The 27,853-nt window shown below is 43.2% G+C and overlaps 1 protein-coding gene across 1 annotated transcript in view; it reads right to left on the minus strand.

Moving 5' to 3' along the window:
• Positions 1 to 11,610: 11,610 nt before the first annotated feature.
• Positions 11,611 to 27,853, minus strand: part of LOC123025693 (fibronectin type III domain-containing protein 3B-like) — a 39,535-nt gene continuing 23,292 nt past the window's right edge. Inside the window, exon 4 of the mRNA XM_044434666.1 lies at positions 11,611 to 17,599. Within this exon, the coding sequence (XP_044290601.1) occupies positions 17,288 to 17,599 (312 nt within the window). The 3' untranslated portion in view covers positions 11,611 to 17,287. The remainder of the gene's footprint in view (positions 17,600 to 27,853) is intronic.

Consider the following 27,853-nt stretch of genomic DNA (forward strand, 5'->3'; position numbering starts at 1 on the left):
CTGTGCAGACTGGATTTGACTGTTGCCTAAAGCCATAACAGAACGAGGAAGCTGTTCGTGTAAAAAAATGCCATGCTGTGTCTTTTTACGATGGGAGATGGCTGCAATTCAAAACAGAAAGGGCTATGGAAATGGAAAAGGTGTTGAGGATATTGTAGAAGAGCTGTGTACAGTTGCCATCAACAGAGATGGCATTAACCCCTCCTTTTCATCATTTTTTGGTGCCTTTGATTCTATACATAACAATGCTGGCCAGAGAGGTGTTTGCTATCCATCAAAGAAATACGAGCAAACAGACCAGCCCATGCTGTTCAACAGTGCATAGTCGAGCTTCAGTCTTGCTCCCCTCTGCAGCTTGGGTTGGAATATGGTGCTTCTGCTGCAGGGGTGAGGCTGGAGTGCGATGCGGTAGAAAGCCAAGGAAGGACAAGTAAGCACAGTGAAGAAAAGAAAGGCACACACAGAGAAAGTACTTCTCCTTTGAAGCATTCCACTTACATGGTGGGACCATGTCTCAGATAAGGGAAGATTCTCTCCCCCAAATTTACAGCGCAAGATCCATTAGCCTTGCATGAGTTCCCACTTGATCAGTGCAGGGCAGGTGGGACGTTTTATGTGGAATTAGCAAGGGAGCAGGAAATGTGAGCACAGAACCAGACAAGCTTGGGAGTGAAGGAGAGGGAATGAGATGAGATTTTTCTGCCCAACAGAGCAGGTGGTGAGAACCTTGGGGTTGTCAGAATAGGGTGGAGAGGGGAAGATGCACAAAGAAGACTCACTGGTAAGTGTGGCACTTGTGTGAATGGGCGGATATGGCAGAATGGAGGGTTGTTGCATTTCATTAAAGTTTTACTAAAGAAATGCAAAGTTATATGTTGCTTATTGCAAAAGAATAAGTGAGGCAAATACCCTGTATTGGTCAGTTGTGCCATGGACAACTTCCCCATGACTGGGCTTCTTCTGTTACAGCTTCTTGAAGGCTTGGCCTCAGTCCTTTAACATTTCATCTCTCATGTAAGAGTTCAAAGGCAGGACACAAAGACCTGAGAACCCTCTGAAGACACCATCTTGCAAGGTTCTTGGCCCTAAGTGGCTTTGGTCCAGGTGACCTGAAGGTCTGCCTTCCCTCATCGCAATCTGCCTGAGGGTCTTGCTTGTGTGCTCAGCTGCCAAAGCAACAAGTCTGGTGGCAGGAGGAGCAAGGTCTTCTTCCCAGTGGCCCCTGCTTGGGGAATGTTGTTCTAATTGCTCTGTACCTCCCCCTGCCCCGTCATTGCAGGCCCTAAAGACATATTGTTTGACCCTGGGCCTGCACTTGAGTCAAGACTTTACTCTGTGCCCCTGTGAATATGGTGTTACCTAGTTTGAATTGTTACTTATGATTTAATTGCTGTTGTATTATTATCCTCGTTTTATTGTGATTTGTGGTTTTAAATTTTGTATGCCACCTTGGGAGGGCTTTCCCTGCAAGGCAGCTTACAAATCTTTAGAAATAATAAAATAAATTGCCTTATTCCAGGAAGTGGATATGTCAATTAAATTGGATCCTACCTCTGTTGCCAAAGTGTATAAAAAGAGAGTGAAAGACGTTTTGCTGGTATGAAGAGCCCACTGCCACCGCGGGTGGACTTCGCTTTTCTTCTCCTGTGCCAAATAAAGTATATCAAGGGCAGAAACAAACTGGGATGATTATGTATTATTGTTTATTTCATTTCTATATTGCCCTGTAGCTGAGGTTCTCTGGGGAGTTTACAACAAAGCATAAAGCAGAACAATGCTAAACAGTACAAATGACAAAAAACAACTGTGTTGGAAAGAGTTAAAATTAAGTTACAATAACTTTAAATACAGTAAAATTCATTAAAAAGAACCAGCAAGAAAAATTACCAGGATAACCCCCTCAGGCGCCTGGATAACCTTTGAAGGCCTCCGCATAGAAAACTGTCTGACCTGACATCAAAAAGATTTCAAATTTGGCACCAGGCAGGCTGCAGCAGAGAGGTTGTTCCAAAGATGCGGGGAGGGGGGAGAGGCCACCACAGAAAAGGCCCTTCCCCCTAGTTGCCACCCTCCAAGCCTCTCATGGAGGTTGCACTTGAAGGAAGGCCCCAGAAGCTGAGCTTAATGTCTGGAATGTTTGCAACCCTCTAAACGCAGAGGATTATGGACCCCCACACCTTCTCTCCCTCCAAAACTTAGACAGCTAATTTCAGCAAAGTGTGGCCACCTGGAGCAGGAGGGGAGGAGTCTGAGAGATCTCCCTGCAGGACATCCACTTTGAAGTTGCATTTGCGACCTCAGAGAAGCAGCCAGCATGGATCTTTCAGCACTGGCTGTGGGTGGACAGAGACCTCTCCAGCACCGGAGCCCCAGTTCTGCTGTCAGAGAAAGTTCCTGAGCTTGGGGCTGGGATTCCAAGCAATCCAGTAGCTGTCTAGGCACTGTCATGTGACCTGAGGTTTGCACTGTAAGATAACTCTGTTGCAGCAGTTAGCTTTGGCCAGGTGAGAACTGACACTACCAAGCCAACCTGAGCATGCAACAATTGTTTATTAAATAACAGCAACAACTTTTGCCCCAGTGCCCCTGGGCAGCAGTCTGACTACAAACACCTTCCTTGGCACTCACCAGGGTCCTTGCTCCTCCTGATTTTCATTATTTTTAAACTGGAAGACTGGCATGATGCAAATTGAAAGGCTGCTATCTAGCACCATCTTAGTCTGGGCGCAAATGAGTGATCTTGCATTTTGGAGCTCAGGCCCCCTGCCTCTGGCTTGTACTTGTGGAAGCTGCTTCCCTTTAAGCCTTACCAATTTGACCTTCCGGGAAGTTAGGGCCCATGCTGGCTGGAATGGACCTTTTATGAATAAGCACGCCCCATTGCCACTTAGTGAGAGCCCCTAGAACCAGAACAGGAAAAGGCTGCTCTTGGGTTCCCTGCAACCCCAGCTTTATTTAATTATTTTTTATCAATTGTTGCAGCATTTATATCGTGTCCTTCCATGGAAGCGCTCATATATAATACATAATGTAAAATTATGAAATACAATATTAAAACTACAATTATTCAAATAGCCAAAATTGAACATTATGAACATTAAGTAAAAACATTATGAACATTATGAATTAAGGAAAAAATAGGGAAAAAAATAGAAAGTGTGACTGAAACAAAAAGTACAAAATATCTTAAAATGTCGAAACCCCATTAATTGTTAAAACGATGGTTAAATAAAAAGGTCTTTACCCGGTTCTGGAAAGAGTATAACGTCAGCGCCAGGCAGACCTCTCTGGGGAGCGCATTCCATAGTCTGGGCGCCATGGTGGACAAGGCTCTTCTTCAGGTAGACACCCTCGGAACTTCCTTCAAGGAGGGTTCCCAGAGCAAGGCCTCCCCCGCTGATCTTAAGGGGCGTGAGGGCAGATAGGGAAGCAGGCGGTCTTTCCTTCCCGCTGTCCTCACCGCTCCACCTCTCCAGCTGTCTAGTCACTTACGAAACCCCACCCTCCGTGCCACCTTAGGAACAAAGGCCCATCATAGTGAAGCTCCACCGTCCATTTCCTCCCTTCTTCATTCAAATTCACCAGCATGCAAGATGCAGCAATGCCTCCTTTGGCCACAGATGAGATCTGGACCAAGGCAAGGATGCCCAGAATTCAGTGGCAGGGGGAAGATGGGGGTTGCTCGCTTTTTGCTTAGCCTTAGTCGAAAGATGGCTCTGACCACGGCATCAACAGATCAAAAGGAGTGTCTAGACTGCTTTTATATCATGACACAGTGCAGCTACTTTATATACAACAGTCAAAATGTTCTGCTCTAGGGAGAATTTGCCTTCAACCGTAAGTCATAAACAAAATGTAAAAAAACACCTTATTTATAAGCACCAGTGAAGATGCTAAATTTCTGGATTGCTGCCTCCTCCTCCTCCAGAAAGCTCTTCAGTTCTGGTTTGTATGCATCACCACTGTTGTGGTCAAATTCACAGGGTGCTGAATCATTAAAAACATGAAACAAATACCCACTGCAGGTAGAAATGCCTGTGATGTTTGCTTAGGGGCTGATTCACACAACCAAGTCTATCACTTGATGATTCATCACAGGATGGCTTGCAGTGGAGATGTGAATGGCTCTCAGTGCAAGCTATCATGTTTGAGGTAGCATAAAACCTCTGTCAACAGCATTTGACCTATGATGGATGACTTGATGTGCATGTGTGAATTCATCCTTACATTCTTGCATATTAGTCTGACGCATGACTAGAGTGAAGTGCTTAGCAGCAGCACCATGCTGTGAAGCTTGATGCCGCACTAATGAAGCAATGTGCTGCAGGAATGCGGATGGCGATAAGAAGTATGGGTCGCCATGCAACAGTCTCAGCTTGGATCCCCTTCCTCCGTAAGCAGTGGAAGTTTGACTGAAACTGCTCTGAAGGAGTATGACTGAAGAGTCAGAGATTTTCATTAGCAACCCTAAGCTTTGGGACAAAGCTTATTTGGATTTGTGATAAGCTCCGTTTGTGTTTAACCAAAAATCAACCGTTTCCTTTTACTGCTCTTTGTAATCTAGGCTAATTTCTCTACAATGGATTGCAAATCGGGGAACCCATTTTTCTAGACTCCTTTGACCATGCTAGGTTTGAAAATGATCGTTCTTAAGATGATTCTGAATGAGAAAGCCTGGAATTTAAGCTGGTATCAAGGTGGTGGGTTGAGCCAATGTGCCATGTTTTTGTAGTTGCATAAGGCTGTGAAAGAAGCAGTCAACAACTGAATCATGGGTCCAAGGTGTCTACAAAATTAATATGCTGATGAAACCACCTGCACTCTAATGGTAACAACAAAGTAATGGAGAATTAAAGGTATGAGAGATGCACACACAAGCAGGAGCCATTTTCTGAGGGAATTTAGAATGCATAGATCTGAGATAACTGCTGAAGTAGAAACAAAAAAAATGGATTTCCACGGACTCATGTTATTTGGGGCCATACAAATACACCGTATTCATATATGTTCAGTTTAGTCATCGGAAAACATATATTCAGGTATAAATGAATAAATTGGGGGTCCCAGATATCCAGGGTGAGTACTTGAAGCATGCAGAAACAAGATATATGCTGCCGGCCTTGAACTTGACCTTCGTCCTAATTTATGGCTTACACATAATGATCCGTCTGTATTGAGTATTGCTTGGTCCATCATGAATTTTTGCTGAATGAATGGATTGTTGAGTGCAGAATGCCTCAAACTCAAATTCTCCCTGTTTAAGATTATTGGCAGTATAAGCTTTAAGAAAATGTGACAGTTCAAATGCAGTCAAGTAAGGAAATCATTAGCCTGAATGGGGTGACCATCTCAGGCAGCAGGGAGTGTTGGTGAAGTTATGGAAAACAAGATTACCAAAACTCTGGCATTCTTTTTGAAGCAATGCCAAAACAATAGCTTGTGTTAGAGACACTTGAGAAAAAATCAGGACTGAACCCTTACTGTATTATATTATTAAGTCCACAATGCCCAGAACTCATTGGGAACATAATGGAATGGCCTGGACTGCCAGTTTTTGCGTGAGACAAGTCAACCAAACACACGCCTAGATGGAGCAATGCAATCAGTCACAAAAGGTCCACAGATACCTTGTTGCAATATCCATTGGGCAATAGACCATATTCAGGAAAATGGCCAGGAATGTCTGCCCCTGAATGAGCCAATCAAACCAAACTGGCCTATCTCCAAAGCACAGGACTTCTCTCCATACAACAGGGCACCGAGCTGTTCTACATTCACCCACTTCTTGGAGATCGGAGCTGCAGGGCTGAGCACACACACTATGAAGCTAGGGTCTTGCTGCTCCTCCACAAGGAGGGTTCATGCACAAAGGGCGATTCTCTCCCATTTCAACAGACCTTCCTGCAGGCTGTCTTGCTTTGTAACTGCCAGTGCCAGCCAGCCATGTTTTTCCATTGAGACAGAAGCAGCCTGCAAGTCCCTGAAAAGTTCATGAAGAAATTTCCTCAACCAAAATGTCTTTCATTCTCCTTTTCGTTCCTCTTCCAAAGCACACGGAGTCTTCTGGGAAGCTTCAGAATGAATCAGAGAGTTAAGGAACCTTGACTGGGCAAGCTGGGTACGTTGGATGTTTTGTCAAGGTTATGGACCCTGTAACAATGACAAGGCCTGTGAGCGTAAATGCTAAAATCCAGGACATCAGTGCTTTATCATTTAATGGCCACAGAATGTAATGGGTGCACAACAGTAATAAATCTGTGGCTAATTATAGAATTCTGATTTTTTGTGAAAATGGAATCATTAAAATGACAATATAAGGCTCACTTAGATTCACTGGTTAGCATAAATAATGTTTTGCAAGGGTTATTAATTCTGAGAGAGTCATTCACTAAGGTCAGGAATGAGAGTGAGCAAAAGTAATAAAAACGGTGCTGAATACTTTTAACCCTGCAAAGGAATGGAGAAGATCCATTACACCTGCATGGAAAGAAGCTCCATTTTTGAAGAAGGGCCCTGGGCACATTCCTTAAAACTACCTGCATGCATGATCTCACACTCTTCTAGTCTCAAGCCCTTCAAAGTCTGGGCTGAATTCTTGCCAACATTAGTCCAAGAGATTTTAACTAGGCCGTGGTGAGAACTTTCACACACACTCCTTCCCACTTGAAGGCCAAAGAAGTGATCTAGCTGCTTAGTGGTTGGCTGAGGAAATGCATCTCTGTGGCATCTATCCAGGCAGGGATTGACTTGGGAGGCTCTGGGATTCTATCAAGGGCCTGCAGGAGATATAAAACTGAGTGGTTTGGGGTGGGTGGACTACTGTTGCCCTTTGGCCTTCATTTTTGGTTTTGGGAGTCAGTGCCCACTTGCTTCTGGGCTCGTGGGAATGTTGGTTCCTGGACGGGACCCTGTCCTGTGAGAAGACTCTTATTTAGGCAAAGTGTAGGATAGGATTTGGTGACTGACTGCCTTGTTATGTTTGTCTGCAGCTGCGCTCCAAAAGGTTTCTTTGCATTCTGTGCTAGCTCTGATATTTGTATACCTTGTTATTCTTTCCCCTCTTGGAAATAAAGTGATTGCGTATTTAAAAGTTTGTGTGTGCTTTGTTTCCCTTAAGCCTACTAAAGTACTAAAGCCAGGGGTTTCTGCTGGGTCTTGGTCCTGGTTCTGGGGTTTTAGGCATTATGTAGAGAATGCCAACCTGAACCCTTATTTCTGCACCCCAATATCTCCTGTAAGGGCCCAGAATCCCCTGGCTCAGCTGAGCTGGCTGCTAAGGGGTGGTGGCAACCTCATGAGTAATTTGTCGGCTCTGTAGGGTACCCTTTCCTTCCCTCACTATGACTTTTTGGGGGCATGAAAAAGGTTGCTATTGAGGCTTTCAGACCGATCAATGCATGTTTACTTGGAAGTAAATCCAGGTTCCATAGGATTGCCTCTCAAGCAAATGGTGCTTCTGCACGGACCTACAGTCCATTTAATGTCCATCCAGGATCCTGCCTTCAATGGACATGCTCCCTCCCCTTGGAACTCCTTGTGCATCGATGTCAAGCAGACACCAACTTCAGAAGAAGAAACATTTATTGAAGCAAACATCCCACGATTATTGGACTGCCGGACTGCATCCCAGTCAGACACACCCAGTTTCTGAATATGCTCCTTGCATGAGAGCTGGGATGGCTTTTTGACATCCTATGACAGAGGAACTGCTTGGGGTTTTAAAATCATGGGTGGGTAACTGCAGAGAGTCAAGGGCTGCATTAGAGCTTCTGGAACCCTCAGGGGCTCATGTCCCTTCCCTGCACAGCCACTAACATGACCAGAGGTGTCCTCGCACCTGTGTTCCCAGTGGGGCATGTCCACTTGGTGCAATGCTGGTCTGCTGAAAAATGCTGTGCATCCTTATGTAGTGTGTTTCTCAGTAGGAGCAGCGAGCACCTGGTGGTGAGTGGCAATGGAGGCACTGGACCCAGTGCGGGGCACAGAACTCCCACCTGGGCAGTGCATGAGGGTGACCATTCTAAATTGAAAACAAAAAACAAGGAGAGAATGCATGCAGTGGCATTCACTAGCCCAGTACTTCCCGGCCTTTAGATAACTAATTTATTCTATTTAAATATTAAACTTAGTGGTAGCCTTCAGTCTTAAAAGATTCTTTTAAAAAATACCAGGCTCAAACAGCCTCTTCACTTCCACAAGATGCAAGGATAGGTCTTAAAAGGGGACTGGGCAGATTTGTGAAGGAAGAGCTCATAGTCCTGCTGGCACAGTTGTACCTCTGGGGTCAGTGGCAGGTGTGCCCAGGTACACCAACTGCTGAGGCACTGGGGCAGGACGGGTCTGATGTGCTCAGAGGGGGCTTGAGGAGCCCTCCGGGCAGCCAATTGGCCTCTGTGTGAACAGAAGTCTGGGCCAGCTGAACCCCGCTCTGAGCCTGCAGGGCTTTTAATATGTTCTTACATAATTCCCAGCCACTGATAGGAAGTTGTTTTGAAAGGAAGAATGACCTACTCATTTCTTTTCTTGGATATCAATTTTCACATGGCTATCTGCTGTATATTTATTTATTATTTAGAATATTGACACAAAAGATGCAACACGGGGCTAAAGCAATCACCCCTGCTGTTCTTCACTGTACACAGAAAGAGAATGGACTCAACACTCAATGGAGACGGAAGGGGAGGAAGAACACAGGGCTGGAACCAAGGGCCAGAAATAGCCCCCATTGACTCCTATTGACAGGAGTGTTAACACCTCACTGGTTACACAACAGATGGAAAGTAGGAGACAATCAGCTGCAAGTTCTCTATTGATCAAAGTAAACACAACTACGTCAAGGATGAGCCAGTTTGGGCTAAGGAGCATCAGTCCAGCAAGCTACACATGGGCATTGTGTAGCATATAAAATCCCAAGATAGGGGCAAACTTGTCTCCATGACCCCACCTCCTGGAAGCCAGCAGCTCCTGCTGCAGCTCTTCCATACCGTGCTGCTACCAATGGACACACAGACAGTGACCGCTACTGTTCGGCCTTCCCATTCCCCCATTGTTTCCAGCATAGCAACTTGTTAGGAAGAATGGGGAATTGTAGTCCAAGAGCATCTAGAGAGCCACAGCTTCCTCTTGGTTGACCTAGCAGAATCCCCATTGGGTGTGGTGTGTAGGAAACCCATCCCTTACTCTGCTACTGGGCAGCATAGACATGAATCGAATAATGGTAATGTTGCTCTTGATGAAGCGGATGAGGCTTTGTTGCCCCTGGTCTGTATAGGCTACTTTGACTAGAAACCACCCTTCAAGGTCCCAGGCAGAGGTTTTTCACAGCACTTTCCACCTAATCTTTTTGACTGAATCTGCCAGGGACTTTTGCCAGGCAATCATATGCTTCCTCACAAGGGTAGCCTCCCTACTTTGTCCTCCAACATACTGACCACTTATGAAGAGTGTAATTAGACACACTTTCTTTATCAGATGAAGGTCCAAAGAGAGTTTCCATCCCACACTTTTAAGGGACAGATATTTGCTAGAGACAACACGTGCTCCCAGAAGCAGACTTCATCATGCTATTGTTCTGACTCATTCATGGAATTGTATGGGTCAGTTTTACTGCAGTCAGAACTCATCCATGTTTCTCACCAATTCTACAGTCTTGTTTCTTAAAGCAGAGGACCCATTAAGGAAAAGATGGATGGAAAAGATCACGCTGACTGCTGACTGGTAGCAGTTTTGAAGTACCCAATGATTCCTACTTCAAGATGTGTCCTCTTTTACCAAACAGGATCCACTGTTTGAAGGCATTGTCCATTTGAATGGCTGCCGTGTCCAATTCCAGTATAATGATAAGTTATCATAAGAACTGTTAAACATCAAATTGGACTGAACAAGCAGGCACAGGGGTTCCTGGTCACCATCTTCTGCATTATGGTGAAATATACTGCATTTTTATAATTATTTCTAGATTTGCATCTATGCCTTTACATTAGCATGTGAAAATCTGATGCAAATTGCTGCCAATGCTTTAAAATGTGATGTGTTTCCTCTTTTTTGCCAGTGCACAAGTGGCCACTTTAATGCTACACTTCAGACAGGATGTATTGTTCTCCTTTTATTGAGGGCTTTTTGTCTCCACTGGGCCCAGCTTGAAGTGATGGACATAACATTGATGCATATGTTTGAGCGGGGACATTACAAAATCAATGTTATTCAAAATATTATTGAAAGCATCTTGTTGAATATTGCTGAAAACATCAAAGAAATACCTTTTTCATGTGGAATGATTAGTATTGTACATTTTTTCTGATAGTAGACAAAGATCCAAGCTTAGAAGCATAATGAAAGAAGCAGTACTGTTCCAACTTCTTATGGACTTATTCACCCTAGTCTAACCCACAGAAGCTGTGGGCAGAAAGATGATCTCCAGATCTTTTAACTTCAACTCCCAGAAGCCTCTGCCAGGTTAGCTAATGGTTGAGAATTGAAATCCAGAACACTGGAGATCTACTTCCTGCCCAGCCCTGCAGCACTGACACACGCTCAGCTCCAACGCCAGCACTGACCATCCTCAGGAAAACTCTGGAGGTCCCACTGGATCTGGCCTGGGATGCATGTGCTCCCTCTTTGCCACTTTGGGAAGATGTTCCCCCAACCCCTGCTAACTTAAAGACTTTAGTTCCACCTTAAATAAGTTCAGTTAGAGTAAATTAGAGCCATACGCCATTACAGGGTGGAAGTGAGGCTGCTGTCTAGCCACATGGATCCCAGTGTTTCCAACAGCCCTGTTGTGGAGATACTCACTACCTCGTAAACCTGTTGGGTGAGGCATTAAATACCTTCAGCCATGGTCTCCTCAGACCTGGAGCTGGCCCTGAAAACACTCAGTCAATGCAGGGGAAAATAAGCTATTTTCTTTTTTAGGATGGCAAAACTAGCCAGTTTATTTGCACAATAGCACTCATTTCTGGGCAGCAATAACTTGTCTGCACAGCGAGATTTTCAACAGCAGCAGCATGCAACCAATTCTGAACTTGACTCAGGGCATTTTTATGTGAGGCTTTTAACCTACCATTTAATGAGTCTTCTGCTTCCAGATTCTTTTTGGGACTAAGAACAGCTCCTTCACACATTTTGTCCAGGGAGGTTTCCTTCCATGTGTTCCATTACAGAACCAGTAGGTGGCACTGTGGTAAGGCAGAACTGCACAACTGCACTAGGGTTTCAATTTGCCGTTTGCAGATAACACCAGATTTTCCTCAATCAATGAACCAATCAATCATCATCCCACCACCACCAATAATACCCATGGCAAAAGTGGTTGCAAAACAGGAGGGGCCCTGTCAAATGACCATATCGTTAAAAATACCTGTAAACTAGTATGCCTAAGGAATCATGTGTGCACAGAAACTGTCTGTTCAGAAATAGTCTCTGTGTCTTTCTGTATATGTGTCTGTCTGTCTACTAGAATTGGAAACCACAGAAGGGTCAGAAATGATTCACCTCCCCTGGCTAACAGCACTGATTGCTTACATTGTAAGTGGGGCGTGCCCAATGCAAAAATCTGTTAAATCAAGGATTTTCATGGGCAGATCTTGCCACAGAAAAGGAATCTTGCTATCAAGAAAGAATTAAAACATTTATTGGGCATAAATATATTACATATACACTACAGATACAGTTACATACATAGCGTAATATTTGCAAAAATCTATACATTAAAATTGATATGGCAGTTTTAATACAATGCATATGAAATAGTTAAAATTTACAATACAAGAAAACTTATGATTGTTTCTTTCAAAGTTGAAAAGCTTGGAATGTATGTCCTATAAGTGAGGTAAAAAAAAGACCAAACAAAAAACAACCCTTTTATTTATTTTTTTTTTCAATTTAAAGAATTGTGCAAGGAAAATATTCAGAAACATTCAGTTTAGGGCACTTTTTATGATAACAGTGAATACTGATTTACTGTTGCTAACAAAACAGGATTAGAAAACTACAACATTTCAAGTTCATAAAGGACAAAGGCAGATAATATAAAAATGTTTCTTTTCCTTTTAAATAGTTTCTTAAAATACTTTCCCCACTTTGTATTTTTTACAATTTCTTTAAAGTCTACAGGCTTTGGGGTGGGGGAGGTTGTCTGTACATAGCTAATATTGATTGGGTCAGGATAAGACATACAGGGAAATACAAAGCAATCAGCAAAACTATATTCTGTTTGCTGTTTATGGAAATAGCAACAGGAATGGTTTGAGAATTTGTAACACTTTTATTTTATGGCAGCATGAGAATGAATTCCAGTGAATCCCTATGATAAAAATGGCAGTGTGTATGCGTTAACCACTGATGTCATAATGACCTGGTTCACACAACACAACAACCAACCATGGTTACCCAGAAATGGTGGGTTGTCATGTTTTGTTCTGTTTCTTCATAAACAAGCCACCCTGAGAAACCATGGCTTGTTTCAGAGTTGTTCTCGCACACCATGAATAGTTGTGTGGACCAAAACTGGCAGGGAGGTTTTATCATGGGTGGTTGGGAATGGCTATAGAGCTCAGCAAAAGCAGCAAACATCCCAGAGGGGCTCCTGTTTCATGAGCTAACCAGTGACTGTCTGTTTACTGCTGCTGAAATAACACTTTTGCAGGTCTGTCTTCTGTACCCCAGCTCTAAAAAATAAAATTTCATGCTTCAAATGTATGCAATCAGGTTCCCAATTTTTAATATTATTTGTCTTCTGCCAGGGCAAACATGCACACTTTTAGCTCTCTGATCTGAGCATTAACAAGGCAGGATTTTTACAAGCATTAACATTTCAGGTGCACAACTATATCTTGCATGTTTCTCCCAGCCCTGACATCAGACAATTTTTTCCTCTGTTTACTTCCCAGCCATTAAATGTGTGCATTATGGGGTGGGGAAGGGGTGAGTATCTCCTCTTTTTGGATTCGGACTGTCAATTCAATATTTAAAATCAAGAGGATCCACTTGCAGAGGGAGACATCCTGCCTCCCCTCTTCTGGTGCACCTGCTTTTCACGTCCTCCCATCCTTTTGCTGGGGAAAAACCTGGCAATTGGCCCTTGGCAACTGAGTACAAATTGCTCCACATGCAGCCTTACTCTGCCAATCGGGTACCTATTCCAATTCATCACTCTCTGTGATGGCTGAAGCAGACCAGACAATTGACCAGGCAAGACTACACACATGGGAGAGCTGTAAAAGTGGCTAGTGGGAGAAATTTATTTATTTATTTAGAAAATTTCTATGCCACCCCATTCGCCAAAGCCTTGGGGCAGCTCACAAAGATATCAATTAAAATATAATACAATAAAATATAAAACAAGTTAACAATATAAAATAAAATAAATCACCCCAACTACTGTTTTGGGGGGCTCCAAAGAACCCCACAAAAGGTGGCAACTGCAAAGGAGTAGTGATTGGAGCAGGGAAAGGGAGACAAGGCAGGTTCTGCCCTGAAAGACAAGGCATACGTGCCACAGCCTGCTTGAAGATGTGTGGAAATGGAGTGGGGGAACAACCCACAATAAACCCAATAATCGAGTGGTGTACCGTAGGTTCTTAAGTGAACAACCAGCCTGCTGTGGCTTATTCTCAGGGTGGCCTAGGATGATGCCTGAATGTAGTTGTTAATGGCAGTAGGTGTAGCCATGGGGGAGACATTAAATCTGGAAATGACGAACAAAAATATCTAACACATTTAAAAATATTTTCATGATAATAAAGTGTTACAGACTTTTCTCCTTCTCACTCTGGTGTGAAATTAGTCCATATGCTCAAACATTCAGTGAGATAGGTCCAGACTAAAGGAACAATCCTGTATTCTTTGCAAAGGTTGCTCAAGTGACCACTGGATGCTAAGGGAAGCTCTCTCTGCAAGCAGCATAGCTGAAGGCCCTCCTTGGATGGTCGCTTTTCTACTGCTATGGCTGCTCCATACATTCCCAGCAGCCGATGATCCCTCACCTTCTGAGAGCTCCTCCCTCCCTCTGCAGGTAATGGGGGATAAAACAAGGAAGGAAAAATCTACCCAACTTCTGCCCTGAGCCAGCAGGGCATAGGAAAATGTGGGTAGATCTCCTGTAGGCTTGCCTGGCCATGCTGCTATAGGATTGCTCTATCAGCCACGCCTTAATCTCACTGAAATAAATAAGCAAGCTGGTCATGATCAACTTAAATCCCATTGATTTGTGTGTGTGTGTGTGGGGGGGGGGCAATCATGACTCACAAGGTATGGATCTAACCTGAAAAGTATAAACCTAAGTTTATAGAGCACCTTACAAAGTTTACAGTAGTTCACTTCCTGCTCAGTTAAAAGGTGCAAGATAGGGATTTTTAGCTACCATAGCACATCAAATATTTTTTGGAGGGGATGGGAAAGAGAATGTCTATGAAGATCTACTTGTGGCTTTCCCAAAATTACTTCCCCAAATCCAGGAAAAACTAGCGGTCCTGAAGACCCATTAGAATCAACATGACTTGAGTTACCCTGGACTAACTCTTTCCATTGATTTCAGTGAGGGTTAAGAACAACTAACTTTTTCTAAATTTGTCTCTTGTTGTTGCTTTTAAAGACAATATTCCTCCACCAAGATAATCATTCTGGTACTTCTATGTTTGGGAACACCCACATTACAGATAACTCTCAATTAATTTTAGTTAAAAAAACTACATCACACTACTATTCGAAACATTTGATGAACCTTGATTTTGGGCAAAGTGGGGTAGGGGAAAGAATAAAGTCAGCTCAATACCATTAGTTTGCTAGGCAAATTCTTAAACTGACAATAGTCAATAACAAAATACAGAACCTTTGTACGAGGTTGCTACATCTAAAGAGGCACACAGAATAATTCATCAGAATATTCTTCCAAGAAATGGTCATGATTTTTTGGCTACATGTAAACTTTTTGATCAACAGCGCAAGTTAACGAGCTCTTTCACTAGACAAACCCCATAGACTGAATGGCCAACGCACAGCACAATGCTTGGCTTATGTTCGGTGGGTTCCTTCTTTTTTTATTTTCTTTTTGGCAATTAACATACTAAGACACTCCCATTTTAAACATACAAGAAACTGTAAGAAGATTAATAATGCTAGGAACGCTGCTGGGTAAAAACGCTTTACCTAACTTACACTTGTATAAAACAAACAGAAATGTAACATGCTACAAGGCAGGGGTGGGGGGAGATTTAGTACATAAGTACACTTTTTCTCTTTTCTTTTATTTTTTACAATAAATAATAGAGATTGCACTGTAATTGGCATTTAAAGTACTGTATGCAGTATAGAGTATAAATAAACCTAAAACAAAAATAATGTTGGTTTCCCCATTACTTTGGTTATGGGAATATAAGCTAGCGTACAGGACACGGTCTCATAGAAAACACAGAGGACCAAAGAGCTATGATGCAAGCAAAACCAGAACCAGCAAGAAATTATACAAAACTTTAAAAACAGAAAAACAGGGGTATACTAAGTGTGGAGCACAGTTCACGAGAACTTCTCCAGCACATGCACTGCTAAATTGCCAGCAGCATTTTCTCCTGCACAAGCTCTACAGAAACGAACTGGAGTTTCACAGGGTTGCTTCTTCAATGCCAGACATAGGAGGCCTTCCTGGCAGCTTGTACCCTGTATCTGTTGCACCCATTCGGAATTGACTTGCACCTCCTGCTCTTTGATATCCCTGAGGCACTTGAACATCATTGACATCATATAAATAAACCAGTAACTCAAAGTTGTTTTGAAAAACAAAAGAGTTATCAAGGGTCTTGATGGATTGGATTAATATGTGTGTTGGAGCCTCTGATGTAAAGACAGACACAATGTTCCAACGGGAAAATGATGCTGGCATTTGCAATGGATCACACAGGCTAGAATGAGAGCACTTGTTCAAGGCTGGAGCGAGATATTATGGGGCATGTGTGGCTACCACTGAATCCACCAACCCCAGGTCTCCTCATCCCAGCCCCCTTGGTATCGTCTCTTGTGACGGACAGGCATAATTTCATGTTAATGCGCTGCAGTATCCCTCCAGCCTTCCAAGTAGCAGCCAATGAAATTGAGCTGGAACAGATGTCACACCACTTGCTTTGCAGCCATAGATGCTACCAGGGGCAGGGAGGTGAGAAGCTAAACTGGCGCCCTTTCCACCAGCATCTGTACACGCTCGCCACATTGAGCATGCCTGACGCCTCTGATAAACTCCTCCCAGTTCTTCCAAGGAAGAAATACAGACGGGCTAAGTGGCCGATTTAAAGATTACTTGTGTTAAAAGATAATACTTAATATAAATAGCAAAGGCAGCAAGCTTTCACCAGTTCTAAACACAGAAATCAGGATGAATATAACAAATCTAGTGATTGGATTAAGAGTAAGTTTATATACAAAGGCAAACAAATGAGTTAAAAGCAGCTTTTTAAAACAAACAAACAAACAGCTTGACATGGGAGTAACTATTGCACAATGCCCTCTTAAAATTACTGCTATAAAATAAAGAAAATGGTAGAAACGGCAATGCTTTGTCATTTATAAAGCTATCTGGTTATCGGATTTGTTATACAGGCAGTTCATAGTGCGCAAACAGCTGGAATAAAAAGATTATTATTATTAAAAAGGACTTGAGGTTGCAGGATAAATTATTTGGATTGAAATGTACTAAATATATAGTTGATTACGTAGATGAATTTAAAAATCTTACCATGGAGAAAAAACAACAGGGAAGCAGTGGGGGGGACAGAAACATAGTGAATATTATCATATGCAAGGTTGATAATTACTGTTTGTCCAACACTGTGTATTGCCAAACACCGTATCTAGCTGCGACTCTATTACGTACTGGTGGATAAGCCTTGCAGATGCGGAAGAGCCCAAAGCAATTATTCTAGTGTAATAAACTTGCAACCTAAAGACTGAATGATTTTAGCAAAAAGCAAAAATGTGAAGGCAAATTGGTTACATTTCTGAATTCTGGAAATAAAACTAAGAAATACTGGTTACCCTTTAAAAGGAAAAAAAAAGATTATTTGCTTTTGGTATCTGGCTTAGATATTTCTAACCACTTCCAAGTCTTAAATTTCAAAAAGGTGCACCTAAAACACCGATGTTCATTTCCTCCCCCTCCCCCCCAATGATCCAGGAAAGCGGTATAAAATGTATTGGAAAACATCACTGAGAAAGAAAATAAACAGGAATATCTGAATAAAACATGTGGATTATAATGCGTAGCATTAGTTAGGATACCTCAACCCCTCGTGCTGGACCTTTACTTCATAAACAAATACTGTAGTATAAAGGCAAACAAGATGGAGATAGTTGCAAAGCCGAGGACCAGGAGGGCAGCAAATTGTTCGTCCGAAGGCATCATGCTTTTTGTCTTAGGGTCATCTATCCGTCCCATTTCCCCTGTAAGCATGAGCTCACTCCGCTGGAGCATAAAGGCAACAGATGGGCTGAAAGGTCCGTTAAGTTCTTGTGAGGTATCCAAGCACCGGCGACACGCACACACGCGGAATCGGTAGTCTGTGTTAGTTTGAAGGCCTGAGATTTGGAATGCGGTCTCATCGCCCTTGTACACCTTTCAAGAAGAACAATAAGAAAAGCTTGGTCAGGCTTAGGTCCAAAGTATCTATGCTCTATCAGACCTTTATTCCAACATTTGGAAGGGAAGCATCGAAGCAGGGAATGAATCAGGCACACTGTTTCTATTAAATCTCTCCAATAGCTGCACCTCTTATACATTCACTGCTCATTTACAAAATGACTGCTTTCTCTTAAAATAAGATCAGCAGTCTAAAATCTGCTTTCTGAGCTTCTGAAAATGAAAGGAACAGAGAAGAAATGTAAGGGTAAAAAACAGGTCCAGTGTTTATTGAGTATTACTCTAACTTAAGCCTGATTGTGGGGTAGTAGTCAAGAGAGTGGGACGGAAACTCAGGAGATCTGGGTTCTAGCCCCCACGCAGCCAGGGAGCTCACTGGATGATGTTGGGCCAGGCACAGACAGAATAGTAGAGCTGGAAGGAGACAAGAAGGCCATCCGATCCACCCCCCTGCTGTGGCAGGTCACCAAATTACACCATCCTATTCACAGGATTGTCGTAGTTGTTGAGAACATAAGACTGGGAAGAGAAGGATAATGTAAACTGTGTTGAGTTATTAATTAAGTAAGGAAGGAAGGAAGGAATTACATGGATATCCTGCCCCATAGCCTGCAGGCTCTCTAGGCAGTTTACAATTTTTAAAAAGTATATATGCATTCAATAAATATTCACGTTAAATAACAATAAAATTATAAAACAACATAACGGGACAACAACACAACGATTATAATAGATTAACCTTGGAAAGAAAAAAGGTGGAATATAATAAATAAATAAATAAATGGCCAGTGCTCTCAGAGTATGTGGTGGGAACATTAGAGAAGAAGAGGACACCCCCCCCCACTCCTGAAGCACATGCATCACTAAGGCAGTGTTGGTTTTCAAGGGTCGCAGGGAAAAACCCCCCCAATCCCCCCCCCCCCCGCCAGTATATCTCCTTTTCCACCATCCTGTCACCCTGCCATTGCTTGTCTTCATCTTTCTCATATTTTCCACCAACGAGGTCGTCTTTGGAAAGGAAGGACTTCATAAATCTAGTTATCTATTGCCTACTGTTGGTTATATAAAGACTACTACTTCATACTGGATCCTATGAAGAAATCCTGCACAATTGCTGTCTCCTTTATGCTTTTGGCAAATCTACCCCCCAAAACCTTTGCTTGTCAAAGAGCACAGCTGTCTACATCATCTTGATGCCACTTCCCTGTGGGTGGAAGGGAAAGAGAAGGGAAAAACCACTTTGCATGGAGCAGCAATCTTGTTGAACCAACTAGGATGATGACTAGAACACTACAAACTCTTCTTGACACATTTCCACTTCAAAGTACAGAATGGAAATGATGTAGAAGGCTCAGACCTGAACAATGCTTGTGATGTTGCCACCCCAAATTATAACCTCTCATTAATATCCCACTCTTCTTCCCCCATGTGTAGAAATGCAGACTACATCTAGGCTGAGACAACACAGCAATCCTCATTTAGGAGTTGGGTGTAGGCGGAGCATAGGCTTTGCCAAGCCATGTGGCTCGTTACCCACGCAGAAGCCCTTCTCTGGCTGGATTCAGACAGCACAGTGATGTTTAAGCTACCATGGCTTATCATGTGTGAATTCAGCCTTTGTTTGTCTGTTCGTTTGTTTATGCCGTCCTTTATATGCCTTCCTATTGCAAAAGCCCCAGTATGTGGTTTCCCCAGCACCACTCCGCATTACTGGCTGCCTGCGTGTGTCTTAATGCCCAACAAAGAACCACAAGATCACGAGCTGAGCGACTGTAATGCTACTTCGCACTCAGCTGCGTGCTGGAGAGAGAGAGGAAGGAAATGCAACACAGGGGTGCTGTTTTGGAAGCAGCCTTCTGCCTGGCCTTGCACCTAGTGCCAGTCAGGGCAGCCTTACTTGCAGATCACCAGAGAGGCCTGCAGGAGATGGCGCCCAAGTTGTCTCTAGGGCAGGGCTGTTCCATCTTCTCAGCCTGGGGGGCCAGGGACTGCACCAAGTACATTATTATTATTATTATTATTATTATTATTATTATTATTATAACATTTCTATGCCGCCCCTTGCCGAAACCTCGGGGCGGCTTACAACATGATAAAATACATTGAAATACAATAGTACATAATAAATTACCATTAAATATAACAATACAAAAAATACATTGATTTACAAATACAAAATTAAAATTATCAGTATAAAATAAAAATATAGGAGGAGAAAGAGAAGGAAGAAGAAGTTGCCCAGGCCAGATCATACGTTTTAACAATTGAAATGATGTTTAAATAAAAAGGTCTTTACCTGGCGCCGAAAAACCAGTAACGTACATCAAAGATCCAGGGCTCAGGACCAGAGGACACAGAGCAAATAAGTTATTTGGGGCTCCAACCTGAGTGGGCCATGCCCTAGCACTGCCACTGGAACAATAAAATTAAACAAATCCTAGAAAAGTACCCAGAGGCTTCCAACATGGAAACCAATGGGGCGATCTTTTTATCAATCCGATTGACTTCTCAACCATTTACCTTCGCTAAAATGCCCGACGGTCAGACGCAGCAAATCTGTGTGTGCTTCTGAATGAATAGTGGTAACGTATAACCCCTTATATCAGAGAAGACATGGCATTTATTATAATTACTCACTATACAAAGCGATCCGTGCAGTCAATGAACATTTCAGAAGTGGACTCAATTTTTTCCCCTGCCAGATGGAAGGATGATTGTCCTCCAGCACTGATGATCACATATGGACAAAGTGGGGACAAAATATCTTTGCCTGCTCACATGCTATTCTGCAGTGTGAGCCAGTTAAAAGTTACACAGTGCAGCAGCATAAAAGGGGACTCAGTTCTTCTAAAGCCCCGTCACAGTGGAGTGTATCCTCAGAAATAAAACAACCCCTCATTTGCATGGGCAAACCATGCTTAATTGCTGAATTTACAAACAAAGAATGAATGTGTACTAAACACACACATTATATGCATAATACCAAGATGAAAATCAGGCATTATTCATGTTTAAACTAAGTTGTAATGGATAAATTATTCCTACTATCCAGGGTAGCAAGTGAGCAAAGGTGACTCCTAATCTACACACAATGGCTGGAAAAGCATTCAGAACATTTCTCTCGGGTGCATTTACCATCATCATCATCATCATCACTACTACTGATTGCAGCTGACATTTCACAAGTTCAGAGTAATAAGCCACAGGGAAAAAGTGACTCAGTAAATATGAGTCACTAACAGGGAGAAAATATAAATCTGCATAAGAAAAAGCCAAGAGGGACTTAGCAGCAAGCTTTGTAAATAACAAAAAAACTTCCAACAACTGATGTATTTTAATGTTAACAGTGAACTGTTACAATGGGTATCACATGTTAAATTCTAGTTTTCAAGCCCTATTGTAGTGGTTCACAATATCCCCTTAATATTCCTTTTCACCAGGGTTCCAGAGTTGCCCACTTTCCTTAGTGTGAGATGTGTTTGTTGCTAGGTGTGCAAACAGGTCTGAGAGAAAAATGGGAATGGGTACAATTGCTGATATTACAAAGGCTGCAATGGAACCCTAAAACAAGCACAAGATCCTATTCTTTTAGGAAGTCCTATGGGGAAGGAACATTGGTGCACACCTCTCCCAAGGAACCTAGAACAGACTACTGTACCCTTTGCCTCTGCCTTTGGGGAGAATCTGGAAAAGTAGTTCAAAGAGAAAACACAGAGTGATGTACGGAAGATACGATACATTAGAAAGTCACAAAAAATCCCAGTGAAAAACAAAAATGCTGCTTTAAATGGTCTTGGCTTCTGTGACGAAGTGCTCTGCCAGGTATGGGAGGGCCAGGCTGCATAAGGCTTTACAGGTGAAAGGTACCACTGTGTACTCCACTCTCAAAGAGACTTCAGGACACTTCTATGAAGATGTTTTGGAGACCTTACTGGCACCTCCATGCCTCACCAAACTCAGTATTTCTCAGAGAAACTGTAGGTGACAAATGGCCTTAGTAGCAGATGTGGTTTATACACAGGAAGCCACATCCCTGTCTCATACACAGGAAATGCTACCAAACTGTGTCTCTGCATAACCTGTGATCCATTTTCCATGGCTGTGTGCCAACGGATTATCAGTCCTTATGACACTGGTCTATAAGGAGAAAGCCTCAGAAATGAAAGTAGCTAAATTTTACCAGAATTGGGTCACTAATTAAGGAAAATTAAGTCCTGAGTATTAATTGGCTCCAGTTTCCAAGATACAGCTTAAGGTCAAACTTACATCAAAATAATTCAAAATTACGAGGGGGATGTGCAATTATGCTCCATAACTTTTCCGCAACATGTGATATAACAATGAGAATGGTGCCACACCAATCTTTATAAATGTATCTTTTTATTGATATCAATAACATAACTTTCCATTCCTTCATTGATTTTTGATTGGTGCAACCATGCAAAAATAGCAGTCGCTACTATGATGGGTGGGTTCCCTCCACACCATTGGAACTGCGAAAGGCATGGACTTTTTTTTCTTGTTTAGCCAAGGACGCAGAAAAGTTGCACGTGTAATGCAACAATAATGAGGGGTCCCGCTCTTGTCCTGATCCCTTGTTTTGCATCCAAAATTTCTACCTATTTAGACAGAACAAAGGCACCCAACTCCCAGCATCCCCCACATATAGGATTGTGCTGTAAGGCTGCAATCCTAAACACGCTGATGAGAAAGTAAACCCCACTGTTTTTTATGTAATTGCCTGGTTTGGGTGTAATGCTAACAGAAGTGCCTGCAACAGTCTGAGGGCTCCCATGATTTCTAACTCTCACATTTCCTCTATTATTTCTGTGAAGACATGAAACAAAGCACTTCTTTTTCAGCCTAACCATGGGTAATGTTACATGCAAACTGTAAACAGTGGTTAATTGCCCCTTGAGATCAGCAACAGAGGCCCTTCTCCGGGAACCCTCCATGAATGGTATTAGGAGGGTGAGTACCCGGAGGAGGGCTTTCTGCGGTGGTGCCCCATCTATGGAATGCGCTCCCCAGAGAGGTCCGCCTGGCGCCATCATTAGTTGTTTTTCGGCGCCAGGCTAAGACCTTTTTATTTAAAACTTATTTTAAGTGTTAATTTATTGTGTAGGATTTTAAAATTTTTAAGCCAAGATGCACTGGGTTTTAATATTTTTATTGTATAACTTTGTTTTTGTATAATTTTGTATATCTTTGTTTTTGTTGTAAGCCGCCCCAAGGCTTTGTTGCGATGGGGGTGGCATAAAAATGTTTTAAATAAATAATAATAAATAATTGTACCTAGGGTTAGCTGGAAAGGCTCCATAAACTATGCATTAAAGTTACCTTGTTTTAAAAACCCATAGTTCAGATCAGTAATAGTTTGTCCAGGTTCGGAAGAGGCAACAAACTAGGATGAATTTAAACTGGAAATGAAAGCCATAGCCAGGCCAGCAATGGGATTCGCCTCTATTTGCTCCCATCATAAATCGTAAACTGCAATTTAGCATTACATCTAAATGAAGCTAGGAAACCTTATGAACTAAACATGCACAGGACTGAGCTTTGAGTTCCCCAGGTTTCTATCTCACTTTATTTTGATAAATAAAACTATTCAAATTTAGAAAACAGCAATTAAGGTTGAGATTTTTATTTTGTCACCATGACACGATCCCCTAAACTCTGAAGTGTTCCGCAAAATGTCTCACCAACTAACAAGCAATATTTGCAAGTCAAGAGAAGCACTCTACCAAAGGGGAATTGCCTTGTTTGTTATTCTTCCTATTATCAACTTTTCTGTCTCATTACACAAAGTTGAAGAAAAGGAAGCAAACACTGATAGAAGAGCCTTCAGTGGCTGAGATGCAATTATGTTGACATATAAAATAAGCAACTGCAAATTAATGGCACTGATATGAATTTTATCCAAATAATTAAGAATTCATTTTGACGCATTAGCTTATTGTGATTTTATTCATATGAAACATATCTTGGACATAATCTGAATAGATAACTAAACACAGTAACAGGAAATGTAAGCTAGAAAATGCAACTAGGAAAAGTATTTTAAAGTAGCTATTATTCTGGCCATGATTGTTCGCATTTTACAGTGTGGCTCAGAGAGAGCAATTTCCCCAAGTCCACCCAATGAATGGGTTCACATAACATGGTAAGCCGTGGTGACTTATAAGCCAAGGGCGACTTGTTGTGTGGTCTGAACCCAGCCATAGTGGATAACGAACATCACAAGCCATCCGTGGCTTATAAGCCACCATGGTTTATCGTGCTGTGTGAATGAAGACAGTGGCCAGGTTCACATGTTCATGGGAGGAAAGGAAACCATGATGGCTTCTTTTCTCTGCCCTCCTTGTGCCAGTTCTGCACTGTAGGATTTGCCTAATCACCTTCACGGTACACAGTGAAGTACACAACAAAGGGTTGGCTTCAAAATATATGCCCTCCCGCCCCTTGAGATCAGCAACAGATGCCCTTCTCCGGGAATCCTTCATGAAAGATATTAGGAGGGTGAGTACCCGGAGGAGGGCCTTCTCTGCAGTGGCGCCCAATCTATGGAATGCGCTCCCCAGAGAGGTCCACCTGGCGCCGTCATTACTTGTTTTTCGGCGCCAGGCTAAGACTTTTTTATTTAAAACTTATTTTAATTAACATTATGTATTTATAGGATTTTAAATGTTTAAGCCAAGATATTGCTGGGCTTTTTAATTTTTATTTGTATTAATTGGTATTTAAATGTTTTAATTATGCTGTGAGCCACCCTGAGGCTTTGTTGCGATGGGGGCGGCATAGAAATGTTTTCAATAAATAAATAAAACACCTGCACACCTGGCCTAGCCCAGATGACACGGGAGCACACAACTGGCACACAAGGGGATGGAGAAGCAGAAACCCTTTTCCCCTGATCAGGAGAACCTGCCCAGTGAGTTTTGTGACTGAGTGGTGTTTTAAACACAATTTCCCCTACTCCATTCTACTGTGCTTGTATGTGAGCATTTATTACTAGTATACAGAAAGATAAACTAGTGCTGACTTAGGCTGTGAGGTTCACATGGCCAGTCCAAGATTTGTTGTCTTGGAAGGAAAACAAAACAAAAAACAAAACTTCCTGCACTCTTGCTCAAACATTACAGCAGCGAATAGAGTATGGATGCACTTGAAGAATTCTGTATGATTCAAAAGCTTGTGCATGATTTTCCAACCCAGCATGATACAGATACATATTTAAAAGATCAGGTTAGATATATGATTTTAAGGAACTGCACTCCATCTTGAATCTTTCACGTTGGTCTTACAAGAACTATAAAAATATTAAAAAGAGAAAAAAAGAGAGATTACTATTTCTGCAAGATGACAGCATACCCACAGGGCTTGGTCTGCTAGAAATCTTGATAAAGTTTGTGAATCTTCTGCAGTCTGAAGATTCATATGAAATCTAACTGACAGTAGGAAGCTGGAACCTCACCATCCAATAGCCAGAGCTGTAGACCTGAAACATTTGGGCACACCAAGCCAGCCTGTAGGGAACGGCAGTGCCAGTGCCATGGACTGGCATGTCTGGGCTCCTGCCAAGGGCCATGGCAAGCATCCCCCGCACCTCTTCCTCCTCCTCCTCACCACCACCACCACCACCACAAATTGCCCCTCGCTCACTCTGGTCCGGACGGCAGCAGGAGAAACAGCAGGTGCCACTGCATGCATGTTCGTGGGTCTCTGCCTGGCAAGCAGGAAAGCAGCCACAGTGAGCAGGAAGAGGAGCAGCAGCAGGTGCTGGTGCTGGCGAGAAGCTAGACTCGCTGAGGAAGATGGACCCCTTGAAGGCATCTTCTCCATTGGCCCTCTGAGCCTGGAGCTGCATTGCGTGAATGGCATCAGCTCCAGACTGATAAATCAGGCACAGCCACTCAGTCTCTCTATATGGCATACCCTGCAACACATCACGGATGGGGGAAAGGGGCATGCTTCTTAACACCGCTCTTCCCACTCTGCAAAGCACGCCTCCTCCATGATTACATATTATGCTGCATTGATGCTGCAATGGTCTGCTCTCTACACTTTAAAAGTGGGGAGGGTGATTATTCTTGAGGTTAATGATCTCAGTGTTTAGTGGAGTGTGTGAAAGAGCAGGCTGTGCGTGGCCTGGCCTTTAGCGTTCCTGTGTAGGAATTTACACACTTGCACGTGAGACAATGTGCATACAAGGCGCAAACCAAGCGCTGAAAATGACAGCACTAGCCACTCACATCAGTGCTATTTTAACAAAAGGAAAAAAGCTCAGGCTAAAATAGAGCAGGATGCTGTAAAGGGTGTATAAACTGTGGCTGTTGAACAGTGCCCCTTAACAATGACTACACATATCATAAAAACCTAAATTCCGTGACTTCCATCAAAAGTTGCACACTTCCGAAATTTAGTTGGCCATGGAATGGGGCGAAGTGGTGTACAAGACTTTACATTCCAGTCACCAGAGCTTTGGAAGTTCCACCCTTGGAACTTTCCTCATTCATGAAATCCAAGTCCAGCTTCGAAGATTCTTCCAGACACACTAATTAAGCCTACACTCACAGCCTTAAGGACTAGAGGCATGCTCACTTTATACAGTTGCCAAGAACTGCACCCTACACCAAGTCCTGCATTTTGTGCACTGCCATTGATGGGTTGCTGTTAAATGCCAAGCCCCTGATAAACCAGACAGATGCCTGGACTCATTAGGGTTGCTTTGCCCCCTCGTGCTGCCTCCGAACCCTTTTATTCCCCCTGGTGGTACCCCACGCACGACCTGGGAAGGACATCTTCTCTGATGTCTTCTTGTCCCAGCTACGAGCAACTCCCTGCTGCAGAAAGAGAGCTCGAGCCTTTAAGTGCAATGGGGGGTTCCAACTCCTGCCCGAAAATTTGTTTCTCAGGCACTCAGATGACTCAGGGATGCTGTCACAAGAGCAGAGCATCCACGAGCTGAGTGCCAACCCCTGCCTCTTGCCAGGTGGCTGCCTATTCTGGGGCTTGACGCACAATGGGTTGTGTTGCCTGAGTTCAGATGACACAAAACAAGCAACCATGGCAGGGACAAACCCTAGATCGGTTCACAGCCCAGTGGTTGTCGTCTTTGCATGCCTACAGCTTTCTTGCAGCCTGGCCTTGCAGTTCCCAGTACACACAACAGTTCCCGGGTGGGGGGGGGGGGGGGGGGGGGAAGCAGCCAAACCTTTCAGCTCATGTATTGGGAATAAGCATTTTGCATATTGCTTCTATTCTGAAGGAAGGCTTCTGTCCCTCTCTAGGCTCACATGGAACTGAATCCACAGGGCTCCTTTCCCCCACCTGAAAGCAGAAGACTAAGTCGGAGATGCAAATATGCAAGCAAAATCAACTGGGGCAAAATCAGCCAATCCCCAGCACAGCCTTCTCCACATCACCCCATCTGTAAGCAGCTTATCTGGTCAAATGTGCAGAGAGAGCATTAGATGTCAGCAGGTTCCCACAAACAATTGCAAATGGAGATGGGGAACTGAAAGCCATACCAGATCATTAAAAAACCCCCAAACAAACTAGATAAATATACCTGTTAGCCATGTGTGTGTGCTGCCTGGGCGTCCTTGTTTGATGCTGATGTCCCTGCTGGGGGGATATTACATTTCCTGGCACTACAAGGCACTATTAGCTTTACATGGGGAAAATAATCCCTGCTTCTTCTTCATAGCAGCACATCCATTACTAGTAAGTCCTCTATTGCAAATCAGACTAGCCTTTCCTGTTAAAGCCTAGCAAAGCAATCCTAAGCAGACCCCCTCAGAAGTGTAAGTCCCCATTGGGTTCAGTGGGGCTTTCTCAGATAGAAATACAGAAACGGAGTGAGTCAGAAGTGGTCTCTCAGGCCATCTAGTCTGGCCCCCAGCTCCAGCCAGCTCCACTCTTGACATGCCTACCATGTGCATGTCCAGCCTACCCTTGAACACCCTCACCGCTGGGGCTTCAATCTCCCTTGGAAGCCCATTCCATACCCTAGGAGTCCTAACTGCCAGGATGTACTTCCTGACATCCACCCTAAATCTTAATTCCCTGAGCTTTGCTCCATTGGAATGTGTCCTACCCTCCACTGCAGGGGGAAAAGGGACACGATCCTCCTTTGCATGCTACCCCCTCACATACCTGCATGTCACTAACAGGTCCCCTCTGAGCCTCCTCCTCTCAAGGTGAAAAGACCCAGCTCCCTCAGTCTCT

The sequence above is a fragment of the Varanus komodoensis genome, unplaced genomic scaffold (assembly GCF_004798865.1).
Source record: "Varanus komodoensis strain SLA01 unplaced genomic scaffold, ASM479886v1 scaffold28, whole genome shotgun sequence".
In the NCBI taxonomy this organism is placed as follows: domain Eukaryota; kingdom Metazoa; phylum Chordata; class Lepidosauria; order Squamata; family Varanidae; genus Varanus; species Varanus komodoensis.